This window comes from Gopherus flavomarginatus, chromosome 19 (genome assembly GCF_025201925.1).
Source record: "Gopherus flavomarginatus isolate rGopFla2 chromosome 19, rGopFla2.mat.asm, whole genome shotgun sequence".
Classification (NCBI taxonomy): Eukaryota; Metazoa; Chordata; order Testudines; family Testudinidae; genus Gopherus; species Gopherus flavomarginatus.
The window spans coordinates 20,776,251-20,796,197 of NC_066635.1; the positions used below are offsets into that span (position 1 = coordinate 20,776,251).

The 19,947-nt window shown below is 41.3% G+C and overlaps 1 protein-coding gene across 6 annotated transcripts in view; it reads right to left on the reverse strand.

Annotated features, from left to right (window-relative positions):
• Positions 1 to 19,812, reverse strand: part of RAD51C (RAD51 paralog C) — a 30,601-nt gene extending 10,789 nt beyond the window's left edge. For 4 of the 6 annotated variants that reach the window (XR_007770322.1, XM_050928828.1, XM_050928827.1 and 1 more), the window contains exons 1-8: positions 19,652 to 19,812; positions 17,257 to 17,515; positions 16,816 to 16,982; positions 16,042 to 16,175; positions 13,491 to 13,622; positions 10,160 to 10,226; positions 6,380 to 6,440; positions 3,051 to 3,111 (exon numbers count right to left, since the gene is read on the reverse strand). Coding sequence is in view for 5 of the 6 variants with exons in the window: in XM_050928828.1 (XP_050784785.1) it covers positions 3,051 to 3,111; positions 6,380 to 6,440; positions 10,160 to 10,226; positions 13,491 to 13,622; positions 16,042 to 16,175; positions 16,816 to 16,982; positions 17,257 to 17,515; positions 19,652 to 19,769 (999 nt within the window). In the remaining variant the exon portion in view is untranslated. Of the gene's footprint in view, positions 1 to 690; positions 1,578 to 3,050; positions 3,112 to 6,379; positions 6,441 to 10,159; positions 10,227 to 13,490; positions 13,623 to 16,041; positions 16,176 to 16,815; positions 16,983 to 17,256; positions 17,516 to 19,651 lie in introns of those variants that run through there. The other 2 variants (XM_050928830.1, XM_050928831.1) reach the window with 2 other exon arrangements.
• Between the last annotated feature and the right edge of the window lie 135 nt (positions 19,813 to 19,947).

Consider the following 19,947-nt stretch of genomic DNA (forward strand, 5'->3'; position numbering starts at 1 on the left):
AGCCAACTAAAAGTAAAATGAGAAGAGAGAGCTTATAAAGATATTTTCCTATCCCCAATCAGGCCTTCATTTTCCTTTTGCCACTAATCACCACTATGGCTATGGAGCACTGCTACTTTGTAAATTAACTTACACTGCCTATTGAAAGCCAAATCCTTTGGTTCTTACTCAAGCAAAACTCCCTCAGAAGTGAGACACAAGCACTGAAGGATTCAGTGCTAGAATCACATTTGCACTCAAAAATGGGAACTTTTAAACCCCAGGACAAAAGTTGGGGTTTTTTTTAATCTGAAAATTGCAACAAGACACCACATTGTTACAGAAAAGCATGTCTCAATCTGTCTTATCAAATTGCTCAGATCATCACTGCAGGAACAAGAGTGCTTGTGGCCAACAACTGTGATTTATGGGGCATGCTGGGATGTACCTCATCTGCCAAAACCCAAATGTGGGTCAGAATGTGCAAGTGAACAAAGACAGACACAGGAAAAAAAAAAACGGAGATCTTATAGTGAGGATTAATTTGTTTAGCATCAGTGGCATTTGCTTTAGGATTAGTTCATGGTTCAGAATTTCTAGATTTAAAAAGCTTACAAATAATAAAGGTCCAGAAAATGAATTTTGTGTGTGTGTGTGTGTGTGTGTGTGTCTCTCTCTCTCTCTCTCTCTCTCTCTCTCTCTCTCAAAGGACATTTCAGACACATGCATGTGAGGAAAAGGAATATAATACATTATGAAGTGGGAGCCCTGGATTTGGCTCTCTAGACTGACAATGCTATGCAGGAAGCATCTCATGCTGATCTCTCTAGATAGTTAAGGGTCAGTGCTGACTCTCTCACAGTTGTTCTCTGAGGGAAGGATTGTGACTACAATGCAGGACCTTGGAGAAGGAAAGGGGTTGATCAGGAGAAAAAATTGTTGCCAGGATCCTGAATGCTCAAGGAGACACATGGAGAGGCAGAGAGCGTTTCTGAAGAGTTGACATTTCAGGTTGGTGCTGTGTGAAAAATCAGGCAGAATTACTATCAAGTATGTGACTTTCATAAAATACCAGTGGGTCCTATGTGCAAGACCAATTCAATCCATGAAACAAAGCCAATAAAAAGGTTTTGACTGAACTCCAATCTCTATAGTTCTTGTGTATTTCTAAATGTCTCACCACAGAAAGTTTGCTGGGGCTTTTTTATTTTTAAAAAATAAAATTAAAAATTAAGAAGGAACAAATAAGAGATCTCACAAGGGCAGAACTTGTACCATCCATCTGCTATTTTAAGCACCTCAAGTGTTCTTCTAAACTATATAATAGGGAATCTTAAAATTTAGTGTTTCACTGCTGCTTGCAGCTAATCTCTGCCATTTACCCTCAATATAAAGATTGACCTATAGCCAAGAATTCATTTAATCTAACACACTAGACTCCTAGAGGAAGCGTTCCATTAGTTATGTAAGCAGTGGCATGACAAAGTATGAAGTTCTTGGATACCTTGTGCATGTGTTTGAAGGTACTTGGCTTTCAGCCTCGTGCTTTTCAGTCATCAGAGAAGAGCCATCATTCTTGTATAGCTTCATGGAGTATGCTAGTACTTTTACATAGGGATAACAAAGTTATTCTTTAATTTATCCCTATTCTACAGACAGAAAACTCACTAAGGATAGTTAACTTTATAAACCAGTTAAAAAGGAATGTCATTGACAGACCTGGAGCTCTTGTGTTCATAGAACTTAAACATTCATTGGCCACTCAGAATTACAGATTGTGTCAGTCTCCCACTGTTAAGTGACAAAATCTGGGAAAGTTAAGTGAAATGTCATGCTGAAATTCATAACACTTAGTACTTAATGCTGAACATGTAAAGCACACTAATTAATCCGCAAAACCCCTGTGCGACAGCAAAGTCCTATCCCTATTTTACAAGTGGAAAAAACGGTGGGACAGAGATGTGAACTGACTTGCCAATAACCTGGAAGGGTGTCATTCTCCAGATCAGAACCAGGGGTGCCGAGTTACTAGCCTGTGCTTCAGACCACACACTTTTGCCTGTCTATTTACAGGCATGGAAGTCCCTATAACAGTATTTCTCAATGACCAGTCTGTGGACTGGCACTGATTCCCGAGATCTCACTGACACAATTTAAGGAAGACAGCAAGTCGGTCCCTGGTATCAAAAAGGTTGAGGAACAGTGGCCTATCAGACCAGCTTTTTGTATCTTGGCGCAGATATGTTCGATCATTTATTTTGCAGCACTGAATGTCTAACTACTAAGATGATATTTAAGAATGGGTACACAGGATGGCTACCAGCAAACCTGAATTTAATGGAAGAAATAGATACAGAATTTATCACTCATGGAATTTATCTATCCTTTGAAATCTATGCTGAAGAAGTTCAACAAGACTAAAGGACAACATCTGGATAATCTAAAATTTCAACCAATATTTGATAACAGTGCACTCAAGAGTGCCACATTTTCAGATTGTATGGAGGGATGGAGTTGAATTGGTCTATTTTACAAAATAAATCTGACAGAAAAAGGCACCTAGAAATATGACTAGAAGATTAAGATGTTTTAAATTACATTTTTTTTCTCCCAAGGTTTGTAAATGAAATGAACAAAATTTTTTATTTCTGTTCACTATGAAAACCTCGGATATTATGGACACCATTAAAAATCTGCAAGAAATGCTATGGCAACATGTTACCATGAGCACCTGTGACAAACAATTATTACATGTAGCTACCTAAATGACAACTGAAGAGATGAGTTTAGAATTCATTTAATCTGAACAGAACGCAGATAATATTACTTTGTACCTATATAGTGCTTTGGATCTGTACATCTTCTAGCACTTCATAAAAGGCAGATATCACAATATGTAATTTGTCACTCAGCATTGTATGAAGGTGGCTACCTCCAGTATTGTCTTGCACACAATGTTCTAAAAGACCAAATGTGCGTACAGCTCTGAGTGCACACATCTTCTGTAAGCTTCCTTTTGGATAAACCCCTCCTCCCATCCCTGAATCTTCACCCCAAAAATGAATACTAACTGTAATATGGAAAGGTACGGTCGACTCCTTCTGACTCGGTGATTTGTACAATGTTGCCAACCTGGTCAAACAAAACAGGTTTTGTTAGTATTAGCAAATATACTCTGCTAAAAGATTTAGCAATGTTTCAAAGCACAATATAAAGCAAACTTTAGGCTTTTAGGGCCAGATTTTCAAAAGAGCACCACGTTCAACAGCTCTCATTTAGGTACCTAAATAAAAACTAATATTTTCAAAAGCTTCTGCACTGTTCTCAATGGGAATTCTGGGGGCATAGCACATTGTCTATTTAAACTATGAACTCTTTAGGGCGGAGACCTTGCTTCCTTGCTTATATGTACATGAGGTGCTGTTGGCCCTATGCAGATAATAATGGAAGCGTTTCACTTCGGAAAGACATTGAGTACAATTCTGCTTCATTCCATTAAGCAATAGATTTGGCCTTGAGAAACAGCTGAAAGACAGGTTTAACTGTATCTAGTACATTCCAACAAGCTCGGAAACAAGCAAGGAGTTTTTTCCAAATGTTTCTCAGGTTTATACATATAATGTAGTGCCTAGGGCATTGGATTAGGACACAGGAGACCTTTGTTCTATTCCTAGCCATACCACTGACCTATGCAACTTTAGGCACATCACTTACTCCTTCTGTGCCAGTTTCCCTTCCCACTCTGTCATTCTTGTCTATTTAGACTGTAAGCTCTCTGCCGCAGTAACTATCTCTGTACCGTGTTAGTACAGTGCCTGGCACAATGGAGCCCCAATCCTGGCTGGGGCCACTATATACCACTGTAATACCAAAAAAACAACTGGAAAATATTTGAACAGCAAGAGATTTTGTCCCACCAGCCCTGGGAATGCACACCTCCCCAAAGCTTACACTCTCCCTTGAGAAACATAAGGAAAAAGTTCTGCCTTGCAACAATTTGTCACCTTCCAAACTGTGATATCCTGCCAAGGATCCTGTTAATTATTTTTAGGTGTTTTTTTTCTTCCCTTAGGTGCCATTCTATTAGAGAACACGTAATTACAGCCTGAGGAAGAGTGCCACTTCATATTAACTATATAGGGAATTCCTTAGAACATTTAAGTGTCGGTTGTACTTTACAAAATAGCCTAAATCTCAAGCAGCATAAGCCATGTTTTTTATGGCACTCAGTTGGAGTTCTGCTAGCTGCCTCTGAGTCAACTGGGTCTGTTCTCACAGCAACAAACCACGCTGTAATTAAGCACTGAAATTTCCATTGCTGGCAGGATGGAGAGACAGGCAGGTATCTTGTTTAACCAAAGCATAATGGACAAGGCAGGAAGACACTAACAGTCACATGAACTCCACAATAACAGCTATAGAAATAAGGATAGCAAAGCCTACATGGATTGTTAGCTATACCTGGATCATTTACAGATATAACAGAATTTGTTTATTGCTGTTTGTTTGCATGTCTAAAATAGTCAAAACTGCACTCAAAACTGTAGTAGCTTTGCAGGTCACTCATAAGGAGATGCATGCCACATATAAAGGCAAAGAAGAATGTTGTTCTATGCATAGTGACCCTTTCTGCTTTCTCTATCTGCTAAATATACCTCAGTTGTTCCAGTGGGTTCATGAAGGAGGCAGGCCTCACAGTCAAAATGTCACTGCAAACTTTATTTTCAGTGAACATTTATGATTAAGAACTTTTGTTCCATCTGGAATCCACATGCTGATGCACCTTCCCTTTTCCTAAAGGCTTTTTGGCTGATCAGGGATGTCAAGTTAACTCCAAAACAAACAGCCTGGTGTAATCACTCCATGTCTCTCACAAATGCAGAAAAGAAAAAAAAAATCACAGCTCTCTCTCCACAGTTTAAAACAACAACAACAACAAAATCCCAACAGCTGGTCTAGTTTGTTCATTGTTTGCAGAGGATTAGGGAGTAGAAGGGAGGTTTTATGCTGCCATGGTTATATCTACACACTGATATTATGTGCAAGACAAAGTCAAGCGAGCAGATAACAGAAGTGGGCTAGGAACATACAGGAAGGAAGAAAAAAAAGAAGTGGTGGCAGGGGAAGTCCCATTGCAGCAGACAGAAAGATAAAGACAAACTGCTCCCTGAGGTGGGTGGTGGGAGTCACCCTCTTTATTTTGAGCCCTGAAGGTTCCCCTTCAATTTCCCACTATCTGTTAGAAGGAGAACTAAAGGGAGCTGTTCTGAAAGGAAAGGGGTGCTTCAGTTTTTAGTAGGGAGATCCTGCTCCGGGAGACAGAATGGTCTAATGGATGGGGCCAGGGATTAGGAGGCAGAAGATCTTATTCTTAATTAATTGTATTACTTTAATGCCTACTCATGGACCAGGACCCCATTGTGCTAAGTCAGTGGTTCTCAAACTGTGGGTCAGGACCCCAAAGTGGGTTACAAACCCATTTTAATGGGGTTGCCAGGGCTGGCGTTAGACTTGCTGGGGCCCAAGGCCAAAGCCTGAGCCCTACCACCCGTGGCTGAAGCCAAAGCCTGAGCTCCACCACCCAGGCTTTGGTCCCCCCACCTGGGGTAGTGGGGCTTAGGTGGGCTCAGGTCTCAGTTCCCCTTCCTGGGGTCATGTAGTAATTTTTGTTGTCAGAAGGGGGGCACGGTGCGATAAAGTTTGAGAACCCCTGTACTAAGTGCTGTACACACCAGCTTGCCCAAAGTCACGCAAAACTTCTTGGTGCATCCGTTTCCCCACCTGCAGAGTTTGTCCTGTTTTTTTTTTTAAATACAGGTACTCTACTCCTGTTGGCCCCCCACTGGCATGATCCCACCCTGCTGGTGTCACACACCGCCCCCACCCCCACCATGCATTTAATATAATATGGCATCTGCCACGTGGCGTGATCTCACACATACCATGCGTGAGGTCAAAAGAGCTTAGAAGTGCAAGAACACTGTTTTCGCCCCACTACCTTATTTAGTGAAGCTTTTTGAGGTGTATGGAAGAAGAGAGCTGTAAATGGCAAGTACAGTTTTTTATTATCCACCAGTCTCCAAATTGCTCTTGAAACTGATGCCACCAGACTGGCATTTTGATGCTACATGACATCCTGTCAAAGACACAGTGTAGTGCTGCAGCATGCTGATCACATGGGGAGGGAAGAGTTTGTCAGAAGGGTGACCATCCTACTAATGGGCTGACCTAGTAACCGTTATAGTACTCCTGGGCCCTACCAGCCCAGAGAATGGGAGACCAAGACCTGAAATCAAACTCAGATCCTGCTTGGCCGCTGGGTTCAACCTGAAATAGATTCTCAAATAGAAGATGCAGTAGGCATACACTGTAAATTTACTAGCCTGTACTTTTCACTTACCTCTGTTTGTTGTCCCAGTGGAAGATTAAACGGATGGTAGCAGCATGTCCCCAGCTTTCCCCTAAGAATGACAAAAAAAAAAAAAAAAAAAAAAAAAAACCCGCATGCTGCTTTATTGTCTCCCACAGTGCATTAGCATCAATAAATTTAACAGCAAATAAAAAAATCAATCATCCACAAACATGACTGCACATGCAAACAAAAATGATCTGACTCAATACCCCCCCAGAAATAAGTGTATAACGATTCCTTAATTATTTTACCAATTTGTAGGGTCAAGGAATAAAATTTACTCTCCTGGATTTTTGCATGTGTGATTTTAAGATTGAAGCAATACCTTTATATTCAGAAAAAGGTTTTATATACATTTAGCAAGAGGACAGACACTAGTGATAGCATGAAAGTATGACTAAGAGGAGCTTTCCCATCTTTAGAGAAAAAAGTATAGTGGTTATATAGTAGCATCTAAATTCAAGGCAGTTATAATCTGGCTCTCAATTCTATTTGTAAGCACACAAACTTTGCTATTTTCCTCCCAAAATCTTGGATCATAAGAAGGGAATATTATGACCATTAAAGTGCTTAAGACTGTTATGCTAAATCCTCCATTTCTGAGACCTCTCTTCTGACTTATTCAAGAAGTAGAGTAGAATGCTCAGAAACTTGAGAAATTGGGGCAATTGCCCCATTTCAAGGGAAGTAATCTCATTATTTCTGTTCACATCTGACTGTGAGCTGAAATGTGAATCAATTTATAGATAGCACTAGCAGATGTTTTTCTTTGTATGTTCCAGGAGACATTCTGTAGTCAGAAGGAGGATTGGATTTTAAAGCAGTCATCCAGTTAAGTACTGCTAGCATCCCCTATTCATCCCAACACAACCCCATAACTTCTGCATTGAGTCATCAGTATATTTGTCTGCCTCTGACCTGTCACCAGTCCCACCCCATCACATCTTAATTACTACACACAGAAGGGGGAAGCAATAGAACTCTGATAAAAGATCCTCAAATTAAATAGCTTAATACATCTAGGCCTTCAAGGCGACTTGCCAGACCCCACTCCATCATGCTAAAGCAAGATTTAAGGTTGTGTTTCATGTTCTGACCTGCAGTTGAGAACCATGACCATGAGTTTTAAAAATGGGTGCAATTTCCATTTTAACAACATTTCCATGCATATTTCATTTAAAAAAAATACAAAATGAGATGCTTCTGAGTTAAACTGGCTACAGATTAATATTGGACCTAATGGATAAGTATACCACATAAAAATGTCTAAGGACACCCATCTTAGCTCTCAGCAGTAGGAAAGAAAGCTACCCTCTTCCCAGAAAGCTCCTGACTTAATACCTTCCAGCATCTCAGTTTTATTCATAATTTAGGGCTTCCTTTCCACTAGGAAACCTAACACTTCAGGGATTAAAGCTCTTGTGAACTCTTGAGAGATTTCCTAGGGCCTACTAATCAACAAAACAACATTCGGGGGGGAGGGGGGGGGAAAATAGAAGACAGACAACCAGAGGCAGCAGGGCTGAAAATCGCTGACTTGGATACAAATAGATTAGATGATAACAAGCCATCATTCTTTGGCTGTAATCAACATTTGAGGAACAAGTTTACTTTAGCCTCATTATTAGACCATTGCCATAGCTGTACCAACTACACAGTGGTTCTCAACCAGGGGTACACGTACCCCAGGGGGTACGCAGATGTCTTCCAGAGGGTACATCAACTCATCTAAATATTTGCCAAGTTCTACAACAGGCTACATAAAAAGCACTAGCAGAGTCAGTACAAACTAAAATGTCATACAATGACTAGTTAATACTGCTCTAATATACTATACACTGAAATAAGTACAATGTTTATATTCCAATTGATTTATTATATGGTAACAATGAGAAAGTAAGCAGTTTTTCAGTAATAGCATGTTGTGACACTTTTGTATTTTTACATATGATTTTGTAAGCAAGTAGTTTTAAGTCAAACTCCTGAAAGGGGTACAGTACTCTGGAAGGGTTGAAAACCATTGATCTAGAGGGCCTTCAAATCACTCTCCTAATTCTCCAATGCAACACTTAAAATAGGTGGATCTCCAGAGTAAATACAAATCAAATTGCACACAACCTTGTGCCACTTCAGAATCCTCAGCCTCTGAGCTGCAGTTGCTTAAAATTGAAATGTGGCTGAGCAGAGGCCCTCTTAGCCTGAATATTTCACCAGCTGAGGACAAACCTTCCCTGTAGCAGGAGATGCAATTTAGTTTAACAAATCTATATAACTGCACACCTATTTAGGGCAGAGTCACATACAGTTTATGGCTTCTGCAATGGGGAGGCTATGTCACATCAAAAAATCCTTAATTTCAAAACTGTGCGCAAGGCAGTTTGTGACACCTTGGGAATATCACCTAAATGGACTCCTTTCACATTCTTCACTGTCCCTATGACCCAGTAAACAGAGCAGTTTTCCAAACGTTTGCTGTTAAACAAGGTTAAATCTATTAGCTTTAATTCATTTTGAAGCCAGAAAGGCTGCCAAGTATAATGAACACAGCTGAGAGCAGGAGGTAAAGACGACAAAGGGTCAGATACTGAAAGCAAGGTCTTTATCTGCATGCACAGTTCGAAATCCAATGTTGTCCAAGGAGATGCCTTGTATTTGTTCATTTTATCATCTTACTTCTGTGCCAAACAGTTCAAGGGCTGAACATTCACTGGGAACATCTTTACCTCTCACCTCCCTCCACCCCTACCTCAAATAATCAAGACAATCATTACTTGATTCACAGAAGGTGAAGCTGTATGCAGAGAAGGTTTCCCTGTCTAATTACGACATTAAATATATTTAAGTTACAACATAAACCAAGAGAGAGGGGAAATTTAAAGCTTAATTAGGCCAAATCTGCATCCTTCAGACAAACTGTTCCAGTTTGCCCTGTAAGCACAGTAGACAGTCCCATACAGATCATCCTGCTTATGGGATAGACAAGAGTAATTTGTATGGGTATCTTTACCCTGCTTATAGGATAAATCAAAGTGGAGTGCCCCACACAGAATCTCCCCATCTCTTCACGATTACACAGGGTGAAGGATAGGTTATCAGATGGTTCCAATGTGTGCACCAAATCTGAAACACTTTTGGAAACTATTAATGAGTACAGTTTCAAAGGTTTACTTTGCCACTATGTCTGAATATATTTAGGGGTGTGGATGGGAAGTTCTCAGGCAATTGTAGAGGAAGAAAATGAAAGCATGGTGGGGCCATTACCCCTTATGTCTTTGTGGGACAACTGCAAGACATTAGCTTCAGATTCTGGAAACTAGCTATTGTACCTATTTAATAAAGCAACAAATCTATACTATTTTCCCTCAAGAAGCAATTCAGTCAAATTTAGGAGTCCTAACAAAGGCTCAAACTAGTACCATTCCCAGTCGGCCACTTAAAGGTTACAAAACATCGCTTTCAAAACAAAAATTGTAAAAAAAATTAAAAATTAAATCATTTTTAGGCTGGGCTCTCAGATGCCATATTTGATCATAGTATTAGTTTTAATAGCAGCAACTGAAGCCTGTAGTGAAAACAATATAGCTTGTTGTATTTCAGGTCTCTCCACCAGCAGCACTAAGTCATCACAGGTTCAGGTAATTTTACTGCCAATTCTCAGCATTTTCCTGCAGCCACAGAAATTACAGCCAACATTTTCAGGTTTTTGTTTACGAAAAACAAACATTCAAAGGATAATGTATATTTCAACTTGCTGGCTAAGACACCTACCTAAAGCAGGTACCAACATGGACTGACTTTGTCCAATCCTTGTTGTCATTTGATTTGTCAAAACTACCTAAAAGGGAGTGGGGGGAGGGGGAAAGAGAAGGAAAAAATAAATACAGGGAACTGTCATGTAAGAAAAGAAAAAACTGATTTTCCAAGTCTGCATCAAGAAAAGCTATATTAATAATCTAATGCTGCTATTATTATTCAAGCAAGACTCCCACTGACTGCAATGGGACTTTTGCACAAGTAAAGAGAGATTGGGAACATTTACGGTATCACTATCCAGAGCAGATTAGTAGAACTCTGCAAAAATATTTTCAGTCTGCTATGGAGGGGGGAGATTGCTCTCATTCAGGACTGTAACGCTAAAGCTAAACCTTCTCCTCATCCTAGATGCCCAAACACCACACAAGCTGGTATGTTACACAGACATCTAAACAGTAGTTAACACACATTTTATTATTCACATACATAGCCCTCTGGCAAAGGGGTAGACATCACCCAGTGTGCCAAAAATGTACACAGTGATGTACAAAGTGTGCATGTGCTCAGCAATTAGCAGAATCCCTGCAGCTTCTAGTCTAAAAATGCACAAGTAGGTACAATACAAAGCAATACGCAAGAGAACAGACAGAGTGGGGGAGTGTTTTTACAGCATGCATCTTCGTAGGCGGCTCACAGACAGTCTAGATTAGATTCCTGGTAGAATGGAGGTAGTGGTGGGAAAGAGATAAAAAAGGAGCAAGGGAGGTAACAGCTGACTTCATACACTAGATTTGGTAATTTTGCAGATTTTCTTCATTGTAATATTCATTTCAGTTTACTGAAAAAAACAGCACCTATCCCAAACCCAAGGTCTTTCAGTGTTTGGTTTTATTACTGCTGTGCAATTTTTGCCTGACCAGTTAATTCATTAGATGATTTCCTATACATTGTGATTTATCATTTCTTTAGGAAGGGATGTTTGTGCAGTTCCGCTTCCCTGTTCAATAAAACAAAATATATATGTATTATTTGGGTGAAGGAAAGAGACCTATATGATGAAAGCTATTCTCTTTCAAGTTCGCAAGACAACTAATGTATGGGCTGGATGGGAATAAAGAGAAAGGTGTACAAAATACAGTTACAGAATACATATATCCCCTGGTACCTACACATGAAGGAAAGCCCTTCATAATTCATGTGTGTGCCTTACTGTTACCAGCAGGTACACATGTGTTACACTGGCAGAATGCAGTTATGTGCTTTTCCTTCCTGTAGTCATCTAAGGAAACACGGGGAAAGATTTATTTTTAGCAATACATACAAAAGACAATTGCATGACAGCAGTCTGGATGACAGAGAATCAAGTCACCTGGCAATTGCGTGAACAAGCACCATTTTGAGACTGTGGAAGCTTTAATTCCTGAACAATGCTTCTCTGTGTTGCAAGGTCTCAAAAAACACCCCTATATTTAGCTGTAGCTCCTGAGTGCCATCTGCTGGTTAGATGGCTGCACATTTGCAGACTTGCATACTAAGGTAAATGATGCAGAAACAATTTACAGGCAGGAAACTATGGGTTTCCATGGATGCCAGAGCGATGAGCCAAACCACAGCAAAGAAAGTGGTTTTCCTCCCTCAATGTGGTCCTTTCATGAAAACAGTAGTTATTTCTAAACCAGCAGGCCCAATCTAAGACAATTTAAGGATTCCTAATTTATTTAAATGTGCACACATGTGGGGAGAAGAAGCTGAAGGCACAAACTCTAGCTCTCCTTCTTCTAGATGTTTTTAATAAGAGAAGCTACCAGTGACAAAAGGCAAGTTTAACTTGGCAGAATTAAACTTCACTTTAAGTGGTGTTTCACTGTAACAGAAAACAGATACTATGGGAAAACATTCCCTCTTGACACCACAGATGGTGGTGGTAGATTCTCTTCTGCACCCCCTCCATCTCTACAACACATATGCACCACTTCGGTCCCCTCAGATGGGGAGGGCGTGGTCAGCTTTGTGTGTCTTTGCCCCTTCCTTCTACAGGTTAGTAGCAATTTCTCTTCTACTGTTCAGCCAGAGCAGAGGAGAGATGATAATCCATGTGGAAAGACAGTAATAGTCCTCTCACTACCAAGCATAGTGAAAACCAGTTGTAGCAGAGTGAAACTTCACTGTAAGCAGAGAGCATAGAAAGGAAAGTCCACTGAAACACCCTGGAACTTCCACTCCACTACCAGCAGGGGTTATTAGATCTGCTATCATACTTAAAATTCCTACCCCAACCAAGAGGCATGAAGAAATAAAGTATAAAATAATATAGGCTTCTACAAATTGGTATTTGATCACTTAACTAAGTAGATTCATAAGATACTTCTCAGGTCAATTTTACTTGTGTAGCCAAGTCCAAGAGAAAGACTATCTAACTGTCCAGCCCTTGGTTTGTGTCCTTTCTACAGCAGATTCTGCTTATTGGCAACCTCTCAGATGCCAGCAAAAAGTTGCCATTATCCTGTTGTTGCTAATTAGCAGAAGGCAGCTTTGCAAGGCTGTAGTCAGGGAAGGCACCACTGGGATGTGTCTTCCCTGGCTGCAGCCCCACAAACACGCCTGCGAGCAGAGCAGCAGTGGGGAGGGGAGCTGCAGCCCAGATACTGGGGCTTTCTATGGTAAGTGGGGATGCCAGGGGCTCAAGGAGCTCCAGGGTGCTCTTTCTGCGCTCTCTGATGCTTGAGGCTCAGCATGTCCCAGCACTTCCTTCACTGGGAGCAGCCCCCCAGCAGGATACAGCTCAGGGAGAGGTACTGTGCAGCTATGTCATCTGGGCTGCAGCCCTCCCCACCCTGTTACTGCTCTGCCCACAGCCTCCCCTCCCAGCCCAGAGATCCTGTGCAGGTCCTTTGCACAGGATAGGTTAGCAGAGCTGCAGCCCCACAACGAAGCTCTAGGACATGCTGAGCACTGGCCGCAGGCAGATTTGCAGGACTGCAGCCAGGGAAAGCACAAACCAGCACTTCCTTCCCTGGCTGCAGCCTCACAAACTTGCCTGCAGCTGGGGGCTTTCTTCCAAAAAAACCATGATGAATAAGCGGTACACCATTGCTAATATCTAATTCCATTAACATTAAAGTCAATGCTACAGGATTGGTTTCCAGCAAAATGTTGCTATTAACAGGTGGTTGTTAATATCCAGCTACTGTATCTGCTTACAGGCAAACACAAGTTTCAGTTGCATGCCTACAGTTTTATTTTGCTGTTTTCAGACAGCAGATAGCCGCATTAGTAGAGTCCTGTTGTGTACTCTGCATATTGTAAAACTGCATCTCCTTTGACTCAACCTCACAGCCAAACTCACAGCTAATTTATGAGCATTTGCTATGCTGATCAACTGTTGTGCTAAGCCATTCAGAAGCCGCGTTCGCAGTGAGAGGTCCTCAAAGTCATGGCGAAAAGGAAAGGCAATTCCATCCACAATAACCAATCGGACCTAAACACAGAAAGCAAAAAATATGGTGTTAAGGTTGTATCTTATAAACTAGTGATGACATCCAACAGAATATTTCAAGTGTATCAGAATCTATTTCATATAAAATAGATAAAATCTTCTATTTGCTATCTATATGTGCCTAATAACCAATAATACGCTAAGATAAAAAGCTGGACAACATTAGTGGTTGAGAATAGAAACAGGAGAAGAGAAAGTTAAGCATCAGTTATTATTTTTCAGCCTCAACTTGAATTCCTATTATTTTAATTTCACCCTCACAAAAGAACAGGATGAAATTCACTGTTAAGGTAACTCATCAAGGTACTGAGGCTGTAAGCAGGGATCAAGCTTGGAAACATGGATTTTAACAGAAATTTACAGATATACCAGGCACTGCGCTATGGAGTTCAGTATCCCTGTAGATGTTTGCTTTGCTGAACAGTTTCTTTTGGAGCTTTCATTAGCTAAAACCAGAATACAAACACTGCTACAGGCTCACCACCATCCACAGCAGATGAGGATTTTGATTTATTCCAGCTTCATTTGCAATAGCGGTTACAATGGCCAAAATTGCTTCAAGTATAGCAGGGAGACCTGGTAGTCTTGTATTGTTCTAGTGCCTGGTTGCTAAAAAGGCAGAATCATGGGATTCTGCAAGTTCTTGCATTACTGGGCAAGGCAACAGCTTGAAAATGACAATGGGAAAACCATGTTGTTGTACTATTGATTTAACACATCACTGGAAAATAGCTTTAGGGCTGGAATGTACAAGCCTGCAGCAAATGTCATTCTGGGAAATGGCACTGGGAATCTGACAGGAAAGAAGAATTTGAAATGGGAGGTGGAGCTGAAAACATCAGAATTAAAACAAGACCCCCTTGCTTTCTCTCATTTTCCCCCAGGGATTCTCTTTCACAAGATTCTAGGTGTCTGTCTGGTGCCTCATATTTGGCGATAAAATTCACTCCTGCTCTTACAGGAATGAGCAAATCAGTTTAACAGTACAATGATTCAGTATACTAGAAAGGCAAATTGTATTACCCCATATACATGCCTGTCAGATTAATAGATACTGGGGTATGATGGTAACTTACCAGATTTCTTTCTATTGCATTGGTTACAAAATTAGCAGAATTGTGGGTTTAAGGCACTCAAAGTAGACAATAACCTAATCTTGATAACAGTTGCCCTGTCCACACTACGGCTAACCCATTCAAGCTGAAGTTGTTTTTATTACTATAAATCATAGTCTTCTCTGTAGTATAGACAGCACCTATGGAGGTAACTTACACTGCTGCCCACCAAGGCTATCTAAAAAAAGGATCCATGTCATTCATAATACAAAATAAAGTTAGGAGCTGTTCTGGAGTTCCCAGGCTGTCTCTTAGCTCTGAGGCTGCTTGGAGGGATTGGGCCAGTTTTAACACAAAATGGCACTGCAACTGTCTGTTAGGTTACATATTAGGCTGCAGAAGAAATTACCAGGGAGTCTTGTAGTTCCCAACCATCAGAATATCAGATTCAAAGCCAAGAATCAATAATCTGCACAGATGGCACAACAGAATAGCAGCCCTTTGCCACTGTGCTAATGAGGCTGTGTGCTCTCCTGGGTGGCCAACACAACGAAGAACCTTTAGTATCTGGCAAAGAGAGGGCAATACCAGAGGCAAGTACAACTAAAACTAAAAAGATCATCCAAAAATGGAAAATGAAGTATTAGATACAACGTGTATCCTGGATAACATTCCTAAGCAATAGTCATTTGTACTCTGTTACACGGAGTCACAGAGCAGCTTTGCCCTGAAGAATCTAAACATCTTGAAAGGAGGTGGAGGAAATCTGCATTACAATATTGTTACACTCAGAACCTAGGCAACTTTTCAGCAGTTGTCCACTATACAATTAAACTGCAGGTTCAAGTTGCTCATAGCAACAGAAAACTTATTGAGAGAGAGAAAAGAGTCAGCCTCTGGCTGCCATGACGCTGATAGGTTCTTTTGGTGATGGATGCTGTCCCTAGGGGAGAAAACTGGCACTGTGTCATCCTTGCATCATGTTGATGAAATGCAAACATGACCTAGAGATACATTTTCCAAGTGCACCTGTTTCACTAAGCAAATGTAGTGTTTGTGGTGTGGTGCCTCAGGAGTCATAGCATTAGGATGCAGATTAAGCAGGTTAAAAGGAAGGAAATTATTAGGAAGAGGAAATTGGTAGCAAGAGTTGAGAGAGAAAGAAGCAGCACAGATTTTTACATCTGAGGTTAGGCAGCAGCCAAATCTCAGTTCCCAGGCTCATGGTCTGCTTGGAAACTCAGATTTATCAACCTTTTCTCACACCAATGAACAAAACCTCAGTGTCTTCAATACATCTCCAAATACGTAAGGTATCTTTCATCTAAGTCTGCAGTAACCCTTACCTTTGAATGCTCTGAAAGGAAGTCTGGGAGGAGGTAGACCTGTGCTAGCAGCTCTGTGTAGTCATGACAACGGAAGTAATAGATATGAGAAAGAATACTTTCAAAGGAGAAAGTCTCCAGGGATTTTTGAAAGTCTGGAGGGGGAGAAAAAAAAAAAATCTATGATCAACACATTATTACTCTCAACATTCCTCCAACTCCTGTCTCCAGCACCTAACAACAAAAAGAACATTTGAAAATTTGTAAAAAAGGAAAAGGAAGTTATCGGTCAACAATTAAGAGTGGAAGGAAAATTTCTTTTCCATGTGACTTGAAAGTGGGCAGCATAATCATCTTCTAGAAATTGTATCAGAAGCTGTCTCAGGATATGCACACACATTCACCGAAACCTGCAGAGAAGACTGATGCAAAAAAGAAAACTAAGTTAAAAAAAAAATATTGTTCAGTAATATAACTGTTAAGCCAGCTGACCAAAATGACACTAGTCAAAATTAACCAGACAATATTTAATGCGTGGATACTAACTCATGTGATATAGGTGTCCACACAAATCTGTTAAACATCAACAAGTTATTTGCTCAACGTGGTCCTAATATTCATATGCCAAGGCTGCTGGACCTGACATCTTGACAACTTGTCTTCCTAGCTATCTATATGTAAAATAAACCTTTTAAACATAATACAACTTGCCTACATTTAATTAGTTTTGCACATACACCAGTATAAGAATGTTAGCATACCATGCTGAAAGGAACATGTCTTAGTATAACATACCTTCTTCCTGATGTGTTTCAGCAATAAGCTGGCAGTGCTGAACACAGGCAGTTGCAATGTCTACCACTCTGTCTACCATAAAGCTTCCCTCTGTATCAATGAAAACTGCTTCTCCAGCAAGGCCCCCAAAACATTCTGGAATCTGCACATCTACTGCCAGCTGCATACTGTCAGAAGAAACAAAAAGAGTTAAAGACAGAACAATAATTAAAATATATATTTTATCTACAACCCCCCACTCCCGATTTATCTCTAAAGTGACAATTAGTTCTGGTGAGGGGTAAACTGAGCAGGAGATATTACCAGCACCAAGATATTTCTGTAATACACCATGGAATCTGGGGTTGCCGCCATAACAACAAGAATAAAGGACTTTGGTCCTAGTTACATTCAGTATTATTAAATCCCTAGTTGCACAGAGGAAATATACAAATAAAATACCATAACTGGGTTTTCCCAACACCTGGTGCTCCACAGATCTCTGTGATTTTTGTCAGTTGCACACCGCCTCCCAGAATATCATCTAGAGCTGAACAGAAGGTGATGATGAAGCCTTGTGCCTGTTCTTGTGCCAAGAGTTCTAATGCTGTGCACTTCCCAACAGCTTCTGGATCACCAGCAGTCTTTGTTGCATTACTGTTACAGTCTCTTCTTACAATTTGCAATGTTTCTAGTGCCTCCTCTTTAGAGATTCCAATTTCTTGAGGGAAAAAAAAAGAAGAAAAAAAATGGGACAATTTGTTTTTACAAACAATAGATCGCAGTATAAATAGAGAAGACCGTTTCTGATGGATTTGTAGGCTCTGCAATTAGACCAGTTGAAAAGACTTGCCAAAAAGTATTAATATTTTTGGAATAATGATGGAAACAGACTACCCATTCTGACCTATTTGTCTCCAGCTTTGGAATAAAAACTAGTGGCCTGATTTTTAGAAGTACCAAGAACTCACAAATCCCACTGAAGTCAATGGAAGCTGCAGGCACTCTGGAAAAAATCAGATTATAAATTTCTTCTTCCAATCACTTAACACCAACTTTCTTTAATATTCATTCTCTTTTGGTGATGACACGATTTTTTTTTTCTTTCAGAAGATAAAGGTTCACATCACGGCCAGAAAAGCGACTGACCACTGGTTTCTATCCCACTAGAAGCTCATCATACCAACATGACAACACTAATAAGATCTGTAGGAGCTGAACCAAACACAAAGGAAGTGACTCGAACAGCAATTAATGTGGTTTGTTCAAGTTCAGGTGGGAGTGTGCATGACAAAGAAGGGACCTCCAGTGAGAGACCAGAAGTGACATATGTCATAGATTTGGATGGGACCTGGGAAGACAAACTCCCTGTTGTCATATCATCAGGGACTATACTCATCACTTGAAAAACACATCTTCTGGTTAATGGCTTCAGAATCACTGGTAATTAAGTAGTTTTAACTAAATTACAGTAACACCTAGTGGTCATAAGCAGCAAACAACACAGAAGCATATTCCAGGGCCTAAGACCTATTTAAAATCCAAGGGAAGTTAAACACAGTAATGGAACAATACATTAATATTTCTGATTCTTTATATATAAATAGATAGATATAGAAACTGCCCACCAACGAAAAGATATATTTATTTCACTTTGATCTGAGAAATTAGAAAAGATAAAAGCTGAGATAACATATTTCATACATTTATCTTAGTGGATTGGAAGATCTATTCTAGTTTCTTGTGATCCTCCTTACCTTTGTAACCAATTTCACACCCCTTAACTTGGTTTAGAACCTGAGATGTGTATGTGTGGGGGGAACCTGTTACAGCTCTCCTTTCTCAGTGTCTCATTTCCATTTAGTTCTCAGCAAAAGCAGGATCCTCGGTCAAAGAGTCAGTTCCTTTTTACTGAGATACAGTATAGGTAAAAATAATTAAACATGGGAAAATGTTTTCCTTTCACTTCGTCAGACTTGCATGAAGCCTGGATGAGACAAGACCCTCATCTCAGGGAGTCCAACCACAGTACTTGAGCACTGCTGAAATTAAGTGCTTTATACACATGAACTAATTAATTAAACTAGCCAGTTGTTAAAACCCCATTCTTACCAGCAAGGTGCTAGACTGGTTTCCCCAAGTAGGTAGAGAAGCTCTGTTAATAATCAATACTCAAAATCACAGTACAGACTGGGGGAATTGGGAGAGGACATTGAAAGGAGACCCAAGAAAAGCCCTAAGATAGGGAGCAGGGTGACTGAAGATGAAACCTGGGCTGTGGTGTGTGGGGATGGAACAATGAGGGGAATCCCAGCCTATGGTACCTAAGAGAGAAAGCTCCCAAGACTAGAGAAGCAGCGAGATCCCTGGCTAGAGGGAGGCTTGGGGGGTGGGGCTGGCTCAGGGTGGCACCTGGCCTGTAGAGAAGGGTCTTGGGGAGGATGAAAATGTGCCCAGGTAGAGGGTAAGGAGCATGGGTGCTGCTGTACCCCTGGACTGAAGTGCTTTCCATTCTATACAGGGTTTACAATTTGGCTCTCAGTACCCCCACTATAAGAACTGTTCCAGCACCCCAGTAAGGAAGGTGGCTTGCGGAGAGAACGACGGCCAGGGGGTGAGGTTCGGTAGGGGCGCAGATGGGGATTCAAAAGAAGCTATACAGCGGTAGACGGTCCGGGTCTGCTGGCAAGGGGCAGTAGGTGCGTGTGCAGGCCTCGGCTGGGAAAGAGGAGGCGCAGTGGGGGTGCGAAGGGGGAAAACGCCGCCGCTGGGCTAGAGCCTAGAAATTGAGACGTGGGGTCGGGGCCTTAGCGGGGGATAAACCAGACCCCTCCCCCGATAGGTCCCAGTCCGGTACCTTTGCTGAGCTCGCAGGGCCCGATCTCCAGCAGCTCCTGGGCCGTCTGGAACCCGGCTCCGATGAGCTTAGCCCTGAGGCCAGGAGCTAGAGGAAAGCTGCCCACATCCCGCTGCATGGTGCCTAGGCTGGGCCCAAAGCCTCCAGAGCTTTAGGCCTGGGCTCCGCCCCGGCCCGCCCCCGCCCAGGCCAGTCCCCTCCCACCGACCCGGGAGCCCGCCAGCGTTGCCCTGTCTAGTTTTAGCTGCAGCCGTAAATCCTTTCCCGCTGCTCGGCCCTCGGCTAGCGACTCCGGC